The sequence below is a fragment of the Bison bison genome, unplaced genomic scaffold, assembly GCF_000754665.1.
Source record: "Bison bison bison isolate TAMUID 2011002044 unplaced genomic scaffold, Bison_UMD1.0 scf7180017860491, whole genome shotgun sequence".
NCBI classification, from domain to species: domain Eukaryota; kingdom Metazoa; phylum Chordata; class Mammalia; order Artiodactyla; family Bovidae; genus Bison; species Bison bison.
Window position 1 is genome coordinate 19,697 of NW_011491063.1, and position 9,887 is coordinate 29,583.

The following is a 9,887-nucleotide window of genomic DNA, read 5'->3' on the forward strand; positions in this document are numbered from 1 at the left end:
CCCAGCTTAGACTGAGGTGCTTTCTTGGGGCACAGGGACCAGGACCCTTTCTACTGACTCCGAGGGTCTGTATAGAGCTGGGGGGCGGGGGGCGCACTTCGAACGGATGCAGTGTGTATTCATGCTTATAACATTTCTGGGCTCAACAAGACAAGTTAACTGTACAACCTCCGTGCCTTGACCAGCCAGGACGTCGCAGTGGCGGGGCGCGGTTCCTTGGTTAGTTCCCGCGCTGGGGCTGCGCCTCGGCTGTAGGGTTTGTGTGTGTGCCTGTGCGGGCGGAGGGCAGGTGTTCCGTGGGCTCCCAGGAGTGCGGCGTTGGGGGATAGAGACGTGTGCGGAGTCGGGGGCGAGCGAGCGGAGGGTACTCCGGCGGCTGCGCGGGGCCGGCCCGCGGGGCGGGCGGCAGGAGCGGCGAGCGTGCGTGCGCGGCAGCGTCGGGGCGCCAGGAAGTCTCCGCGCGGCAGGGTGGAGTTGGCGCTGGAGGCCGCCCTGGTTACCGGTAGACGGCCACTGCCGCCTTGACCTCCCCCCAGGTGGAGTGGAGCCCGGGCCGTTAGCGGGAGGGGCAGCAGCGGTGAGGCCGGCCGGACCTCAGGACCCTCGCCGCTGCCACTGGAGGGAACACCAAGCCGGCGTCAGAGTGAGGTGTCCTAGGGATGGGGAGGGAAGCCTGCTAGGCCCCCAGACAGCCTTGCTGAACCTACTGTCAGACGAGAGCCCCAAGAACCAGTGGAGAGCATGTAATTTCACCCACATCTTTTTTTTTTTTTTAAAGAGGCCACAGGGAAAGAGAGACTCGCTTTCCCAAATCACACAGCTATCAAATGGCAAAACAGGGACTGGACCTGGTCTTGCTTACCAAAGCCTCTATCCCTTGTGTGTGTGTGTGAGGTGAGGGTGGTGGTGGTGGTCGTGGGGTGCGCAGGGGGGTGGTAAGTCGCTTCAGTTGTATCCGACTCTGCGACACTATGGACTGTATCCTGCCAGGCTCCTCTGTCCAAGGGATTCTCCAGGCAAGAACACTGGAATGGGTTGCCATGCCCTCCAGGGGATCTTCCCGACCCAGGGATGGAACCCGCATCACTTTATGTACCCTGCATTGGCAGGCGAGTTCTTTATCACTGTTGCTGCTGTTGTTCAGTCTCTCAGACTCTTTGCAACCCCATGTATGCCAGGCTTCCCTGTCCTTCACCATCTCCCAGAGCTTGCTCAAACTCATGTCCATTGAATTGGTGATGCCATCAGACCATCTCATCCTCTGTTGTCCCCTTGTCCTCCTGCCTTCAGTCTTTTCCGGCATCAGATCCTCATGGAAATGAGTTACAATATAAACCTTTATTATTATGCTCTGTTAGGCTTTGGAACAACCAATGGTGATATCACTTTGACATTCAGAACTGTTAACGTAATTTATGTGCTGGAAAAGCCCAGCCATTCTCTTCTCCCCGAGCTTGGAATCCTCATTCCTTCATTTATTAAACATTCTGAGCAGTTATTTGAGCCAGATAAGCTCTGCAGGAAATTGAAGGTGTAGAGATAAACAGGAACCGGCCCTCTGCATGGAGCAGAAAATTCCCTAGACACCAATAAGTGATACAGGTGTAGGAAACATAGTGGGTGTTAGAGAAAGGAGCAGTGGTAATTTGAAAGCTCATAGTCAGTTCTGGCTGAGTGGAGGAAGACCCTGTGGAGGAGATGGTATCTGATCTGGACCTTTAAGAGTGGGTCATTTGGAAATGTTCAGCAAATGCCAAGTAGAAATTTCATTATTAGCAACGTAACTCCAGGTGAAAGTGAGGAATAATGGTCTGGTTTGCTTAGAACATAGGGATGAATAAGGAGTCCAAGATTACAGATGGGGTGCGATGCAGACTCAACATGAGGATCCATGGAGGGGTTCCAGGCAAGGAATGACTGGGCAGTGGCTGAGGAAGATTCATCATACTGGGACGTGGAACCCTCAGCTGTAGGGAGAGGATGTTGGACCAAGGATCCTTGCAGCTCTGAGAGTTTGTGAAGTAGCCAATCTGGGAACAGGGAGATTTGTGGAACCATCTCAATGTGGCAGGGCTATGGATGAAATGTGCTGCTGGAGTGGGAAAGGGTCCAAATTGAATTGGGAGACTTTTGGACTTATATAAGGATAGGCCGTGATCATGTTTCCGACTGCCGATAGCGTCCTTGGGAGTAGTTTGTGAAAAAGTGCTGCTAGTATTCTTGTAGCACAGGTGGCTCCATGGACATGAGCAGCAGTTAATCAGCCAGTCCCTCTCTGTGCAGGGGCCTGTTATTTCTTTTGATGTAGCCCCAGGGACCTACAGGGAGCTATAAACAGGGCAGCTTGTTTTGGCAGTTGAAAAAGGAAATTTCTTGCATAAAGATTACAGACTTACTTTCTTGTCACTCTTTATTATAAACTAGTCAAACAATTCTGTGCAGATGAACTGTTAAAATGAAGTATTTTTACCTTAAAGGTGACACACACAGCTTTCAGCAGAGGACTTAAAAATGTATCTTTAATTGGTTCTGAATTATTGTCTTTCAGAAGCATGACATGACATACTTGGGCTTGAATGAAATGGGTGGATGGCCATGAAAATAAAATTATTCAAGCAGACAGGTTTTAGACATTTCTCTAAGATATGAGTCTGGGAACCTTCTAAATGCATCTAGAACCTTCTCATCTTGACACCTCCCCTGCAGAAGAGCAGGGGTTCCCTAAGGCTCCACTTCCGATGACTCACTGGTTCCATGTATGAATGTTTAAAACCTTCCTATGTTGTTTTATGAAATACACATTCTGTATGCTTTTGCAGCCTCTTTATCTGATGGATATTTGAGGAGAGGGGAAAGATGAAATTTTGTTTTGTAGCAGTTCCTTTGGTCAATGATGTTAATCAGTGATGTAAGGAAGGAGCATGCAGTCTGGAAAACGAAGAGACTTGGAACTGAATTATAGTTCTGTCACTATCTGTGTGACTTTAGTTCTGATACTTAAATCATATGAGTCTCTTGTTTCCTCATCTGTAAAAAGGTGATGGTAATCATCAGGTCACAAATGTCACCCGGTCTCAAAGGTCAGTTAGGGAGGAGATACAGCGCACATAGGGACAAGCAGTTTAGGATGAAGAAGAGCCTGACCTAGGCGTCGGCTAATCTAAGTCCAGATGTGGGTTCTGCCCTTTCCCACTGTGTGACTTTGTATGAGTCCCTGAACTGTGGTAAATGTCAGGTTCCTCATCTTTAAAACGGGGGAAATGATTATATCTACTTTGTGGGGTTGGTTTGAGGATTGCACAGTTACTGGGAAATAGAATGAGATGAACACTGGAGATCAAAGAGAACTTGGAAGGCCTCTTTTCCCTACCACCATCTTCCCCACCTCCCATGGAAATCTTCTTTTTATTGACTGTGACTGTATTTAAGGATTTTCAGTGATAGGGACTGCTATCTGTACAAGGTCCTCCATTTCATTGTTAGATCACCTTCAATGTAAGAAGAATTTTCCTCATATACAGCTAAAAGCTGTCTCAGTATAATTTCCACATATTGATCCTCTTCTCAGTGGGAAAAAATACAGTGAATTTTCTTTTTCTGTTAAAGATTTTTATTTTGAGCTAACTGTAGATTCACATGCAGTTGTAAGAAATAATGCAGAGAGATCCCTTGTACCATTGCTTGCTTTTTCCCAGTGGCAACTTCTTGCAAAACCACACTGCAGTATCACAAACAGGTTATTGACATGGACCATGTGGAGAGGCAGAGTATTCCACCACCTCTAACATCTCTCATATGTTGCCTTTTTATAGCCACACCCACTTCCTTTTTACCACTTCATTAACCCCTGGCAACCACTATTCATTCTCTATTTTTGTAATTTGGTCATGTCAAGGATGTTGTATATAGATGGAATTATATATATAATGTTGTGTCTGGCTTTTTTCACTCAGCACAGTTCTCTGGAGATTCATCCTGGTTATGCTGTTGCATTCGTCAGCAGTTTGTTCCTTTTTATTTCTTAGTAATGTTCCATGCTGTGGATGTGCCACAAATTGTTTATTGTTCACCCATGGAAGATCATCTGGGATGTACCAGTTTGGGGCTATTATGCTATAATAGGTTTTTGTATAGGTTTTATACAGGTTTTTGAGTCAATATAAGTCTCATGTCTTCAATCTCTGGAATAAATATGTAGGAGTGCAAGTGCTGGATCATATGGTAGTTATAAGGGCTTCCTAAGAATCTGCCTGCAATGCAGGAGACATGGGTCCCATCCCTGGGTGGGGAAGATCCCCTGGGGGAGGACTTGGCAACCCACTCTAGTATTCTTACCTGGAGAATCCCATGGACAGAGGAGCCTGGCAGACTACAGTCCATGGGGTTGCAAAGAATCGGACATGACTGAAGCAACTTATGTAGGCACACATGGTAGTTATGAGTTACATTTTTAAAGGAATTTCTAGACCGCTTTGAGTGACTGCAACATTTTATATTTTCACCAGCACTGCGTGAATGATTCAGTAACTCTACATCCCTGCCAGAATTTTCTCTGGTCACAGTTTTTTTATTTTAGCTATTGTGATAGGTAAGTAGTGCTATCGTGGTTTTAATCCAAATTTCCCTAATTGCTAATGATGTAACATGGCTTGCTTGACATCTGTGTCTCTTCTTTGACGAAATGTGTCATTGTGTCTTTTGCTCAGATTCTAACTGTAGTCTTTTCTTTTTAATTGTTAAGTTTTGAGTGTTCTTTTTATGTTCTTGATATTGGTCCTTTCTTGGATATGTGGTTTTCAAAAATATTCTTCTGCCCCATAGCTTATCTTTTTTGTCATTTTAGCAGGATCTTTTGTGTTGCAAAAGTTTGACATTTTGAGGACATCAAATTTGTCAGTTTTCCCTTTTATGGATAGTACTTTTGGTATCAGTTTCCCAGGTAGAGCAGTGCTAAAGAATCCACCTGCCAATGCAGGAGATACAAGAGACTCTGACTCGGTCTCTGGATCGAGAAGATTCCCTGGAGAAGGAAGTGGCAACCCTCTCCAGTGTTCCTGCCTGGGAAATCCCATGGACAGAGAAGCGTGACGGGCTGCAGTCCATGGAGTCGCAAAGAGTTGGACATGACTGAGCACACATATGCACACTTCTGGTATCAAGTCTAAGAAATCTTTGTTTACCCTGGAGCCTGAGGATTTCCTCCTGTTTTTCTTCTTTATGTTTTATAGTTTTATATTTTGCATATAAGTCTCAAAGTGACAGAAGTCATGGAGAAGACCTGAAGCAAGAAATCATATCTCTCACACATAAGCCAGTTATTTTTTTCCCTCCATGTTTTATAATTCAAGGATTTCAGTGAGTATTTTTCAGAAATTGGCATTTGCTACTATCATTTTAGCTGTAAAATGGGATAATAACATAATAAACTCAAATCATGGTAGATTTTTAAAAAAATTAATTAGGGTTAATTGAGATAGTGCACTTGAAAAAAAAACATGTTATACTACAAAGTACTTTCTGTTCAAATGGTGGTTATTATTGTAAGCTTGGCTAGGTCTCTGAATGCTAACAGGCAGCTATGTGTGCTTGCTGCTTCCTATTCATGGGAAATGTGTTTGTTTATATCATAGTATAGTATCTATTTTTCCTTTTAGTGCCCATGTGGCCAAATTTTGAACTGCCATTTTAATAAGACTCAAACATATTTGAGAGGGTGGTTAGACTTAACGGTTTCCATAAAGTTGTTTTAATAGTTGTTTTTCAACAGATGGACAGCTTGCATTTGGCCTCATTTCTGTGACAGGGTGATGATTGAACTTTTCAACAGATGGCATACAAATACTTGAGAAAACACCCTCCCAATATTAATTGTTGTAAAAAAAGACTTTTAGCGTGCCAGGGAAATAATAGTCTGTATTCCCAAGTCCTTTGCCTATGCTATTATAATTATAATTTAGATGATTTGGAAGTTTCCCTTTCTGGCACTGGGGTTTATTTTGTAAATGAGTATCTACATTAGAGTGAGAGATGCCGAGGAATACTCTGTTGTCAATTAGATGTTCAACATGGATATAGCATAAAATCCCTTTTTGATTATCAGTGAATGTACATAACTTCCTTTTACTGAGTCATTCTGCTTCAGTGCTATACATAGGAAATGTAATGTTCCATAAAAATCACCCATCAGAGACTTATATGTTCTTTCTTAAAAATACTCTCTTCAAAGGAAAAAAATCACCAAACTGAGAATTTTCAGACATACACATTAATATGATGAACTTCCCAAATTTCAAAATTGTCTCCTTTCTGCCTCAACTACTTTGCACTTGTTTTGGATTCAAAAATGAAGAATTAGACAGTAAGCAGGGCAGTTGAGGAGTGGTGGAAATCTGGAGGGTGTTTGTGGTTGTCACAGTAACAAGGAGCATTTACTGATATTTAGTGGGTATGTTGCTGAACCTGGGTTTGGGTCCTCTTGCTTGACATGCAGCAAAGTCAATCTCCTGAGACTGGGTTGTGGTGAAGGAAAGTATAGTATTCATTGCATGGTGCCAAGCAAGAAGAATGGGCAGTTCATGCTGAAAAGATCTGAACTCCCCAATGGCTTTCAGAGAAGGGTGTTTAAAGGCAAGGTGAGGGAGGGGCCACAGGCTGTGTGATCAGCTTATGCTCAGTTCTTATATTGGATAGTATCCAATGTGAAGTTTCAAAGATGATTAATCTTGTGATTTCAACCATTTGGGGGTCTATATGCTTGAGGTCAGTAGTTTTCACCTGTAAAAACAATTTAGGAATGTGAGATCTTTATCTTTCAGGGAACTAGGAGTTTGGTGACTCTACCATGTGGCTGGTTTATAGTCTAAATTGTTACCAGTTTCCCCACTCAACAGCTATTCCTTTTTTCTACCTTTTCACATTTCCTAATCATTAACTCTTCTTTTAAATTCATTAACTCCTTTTTTGAATAGAAATTATAACCAAAAAATATTTGTGGGGAATATCCCAAAGATTAGCTTTTTAATTGAGACAGTTGAGACATATATATTACTTGTTATGTGCCAACTACTTCTTTACTTATTTTAAATTTAGTTTTAGTTGGAGAATAGTTGCCTTACAGAGTTGTGTTGGTTTATGCCGTGAACAGTGAAAGTGAAGTCACTCAGTCGTGTCTGACTCTTTGCGACCCCATAGACTGAGGAGCCTATAGGCTACAGGCTCCTCTGACCATGGGATTTTCCAGGCAAGAACACTGGAGTGGGTTGTCATTTCCTTCTCCAGGAGATCTTCCCGACCCAGGAATTGAAGCTGGGTCTCCCGCATTGTAGGCAGACACTTTACCATCTGAGCCACGAGGGAAGTGCTCGATTTATGCCATACACCTAATCATTAACCCTTGAGTCAGCCTCTTGAGACTCAGGGGAGGTCTGGGAGACTCAGATAAAGCAAAAGACTTTTACTTCAAAGGACAGTGACACGGGGAATTGTATATGGTTTCAGGCGGACGCAAGTGTGCCTAAGTCTGCCCAGCACAGTTCAGCACAAGGAAGAAAGGTCCTGTGTCTTACAGTATGCCTGGATATCAGACTGGACACTCTTCTGAGCCTGGAACTTGTGTCTGCTTAAAACACAGAGTAAGTTTTGCAATTAAAGGTTTTTGCTTTTTTTTTTTTTGCACAGAATGTTAGTGTCTACAAACCTCTTCTTTTTGATTTTACTATGTTGCTATATGAAAGGCTGAAAGACTCTGATCTTCTACTTCTAAACCCTGATGTATTTTATTATAAGTGCTTTATTATATTTTTGGGTATTCATGAACTCAGCATTTACATAGTAAAACAAGTATTATTACAAATTTACTTCCCCTTTCTATTCCAAATAGGGTATCATATTAATTTTTGAAATCTTGTATATAGGTAAATTACATTATCCACGAATTTCTGGATTTAAAGAGAGACTTATGAAATGCTTATTATAACAAAGGAGCCCTGGGGTTAATCAGTATGAGAAGCACTGCTGTAGAAAATTAAGCAATAGTAGACAGATTCTTTCTCCACTTGCCTGTATGTGCGCACATAATTCTGTGTTGGAATCATTCAAAGGACAGTGGTGTGAGTCTAAATATTTAATAAGGGATGCAGTCCCAATAAAGTCTGTATTGTTATGTTTCTATAGAAGCCTTGAACTGATTTTCTTTTGGCAAGTCACATCAGCTAGATCTTGGTGTCTGTCATTGCAGATGGCATTTAATGATTGCTTTAGTTTGAGCTATCCTGGCAATCCTCAGCCAGGGGATTTGATTGAAGTGTTTCGTCCTTGTTATCAACATTGGGCACTGTACTTGGGTGATGGGTATGTTATCAACATAGCACCTCTAGGTAAGTTTTGCTTTCTGAAGTTCCTGGGAGTTTTTTAGCTTTCTTGCTACAAGAAGTAATCATGAACAAAATTATAAAACAAACCAGAAATATAATGTAGAAACTAGGTAAATCCAGCTGATCTAGGTTTTTGGAAGGATATTCTAAGACATCCTGGGGTGTGAAGTCAAGTAGGCCTTAGGAAGCATTACTACGAAAAAAGCTAGTGGAGGTGATAGAATTCCAGCTGAGCTTTCTCAAACCCTAAAAGATGATGCTGTGAAAGTGCTGCACTCAGTATGCGGGCAAATTTGGAAAGCTCAGCAATGGTCGCAGGACTGGAAAAATTAAGTTTTCATTCCAATCCCAAAGAAGGGCAATGCCCAAGAGTGTTCAAACTACCATACAATTCACTAATTTCACATGCTAGCAAGATTATGCTCAAAATCCTTCAAGCTAGGCTTCAGCAGTAAGTGAACCTAGAACTTCCAGATGTACAGATGCCAACATCCATTGGATCATAGAGAAAGCAAGGGAATTTCAGAAAAACATCTACTTCTGCTTCACTGACTACACTAGAGCCTTTGACTGTGTGGACCACAACAAACTGTGGAAAATTCTTAAAGAAATGGTAATACTAGACCACCTTACATGTCTCCTGAGAAGCCTGTATGCTGTATTAAGTCAAGAACCAGTAGTCCGAACTGGACATGGAACAATGGACTGGTTCAGAATTGGGAAAGGAGTACATCAAGGTTGTATATTGTCACCCTGCTTATTTAACTTATATGCAGAGTACATCATATGAAATGCTGGAAGATAGTGAAGGACAGGGAAGGCTGGTATGCTATAGTCGATGGGGTCCTAAAAAGTTGGACACGAGTTAGCGACTGGACAAGAATGAACAATTCTAAGGCTAAAGTGGCATTGAAGAAATCACAAAAGCCAAGTAACATTAGGATTTTAAACTTATGGATTAAAAAAAAAACACAAAAAGTAAATGAACAACAGACTGGTTCCAAATAGGAAAAGGAGTATGTAAAGGCTGTGTATCATCACCCTGTTTATATGCAGAGTACATCATGAGAAATGCTGGGCTGGAGGAAGCACAAGCTGGAATCACGATTGCCAGGAGAAATGTCAATAACCTCAGATATGCAGATGATACCACCCTTATGGCAGAAAGTGAAGAAGAACTAAAGAGCCTCTTGATGAAAGTGAAAGAGGAAAGTGAAAAAGTTGGCCTAAAGCTCAGCATTCAGAAAACTAAGATCATGGCATCCGGTGTCATCACTTCATGGCAAATAGATGTGGAAACAGTGGCTGACTTTATTTTTTTGGGCTCCAAAATCACTGCAGATGGTGATTGCAGCTATGAAATTAAAAATGCTTACTCCTTGGAAGGAAAGTTATGACCAACCTAGACAGCATATTCAAAAGCAGAGACATTACTTTGTCAACAAAGGTCTGTCTAGTCAAGGCTATGGTTTTTCCAGTAGTCATGTATGGATGTGAGAGTTGGACTATAAAGAA

At 42.2% G+C, this 9,887-nt stretch overlaps 1 protein-coding gene across 9 annotated transcripts in view; it reads left to right on the forward strand.

Annotated features, from left to right (window-relative positions):
* The window catches only part of HRASLS (HRAS-like suppressor), a 22,765-nt gene that overhangs the window by 366 nt on the left and 12,512 nt on the right, over nucleotides 1-9,887 (forward strand). For 3 of the 9 annotated variants that reach the window (XM_010832241.1, XM_010832242.1, XM_010832233.1), the window contains exons 2-4: nucleotides 5,229-5,306; nucleotides 7,498-7,631; nucleotides 8,237-8,375. In XM_010832241.1, the coding sequence (XP_010830543.1) occupies nucleotides 7,569-7,631; nucleotides 8,237-8,375 (202 nt within the window). In that variant the 5' untranslated portion in view covers nucleotides 5,229-5,306; nucleotides 7,498-7,568. Of the gene's footprint in view, nucleotides 1-10; nucleotides 220-454; nucleotides 744-4,505; nucleotides 4,589-5,228; nucleotides 5,307-7,497; nucleotides 7,632-8,236; nucleotides 8,376-9,887 lie in introns of those variants that run through there. The other 6 variants (XM_010832236.1, XM_010832234.1, XM_010832238.1 and 3 more) reach the window with 6 other exon arrangements.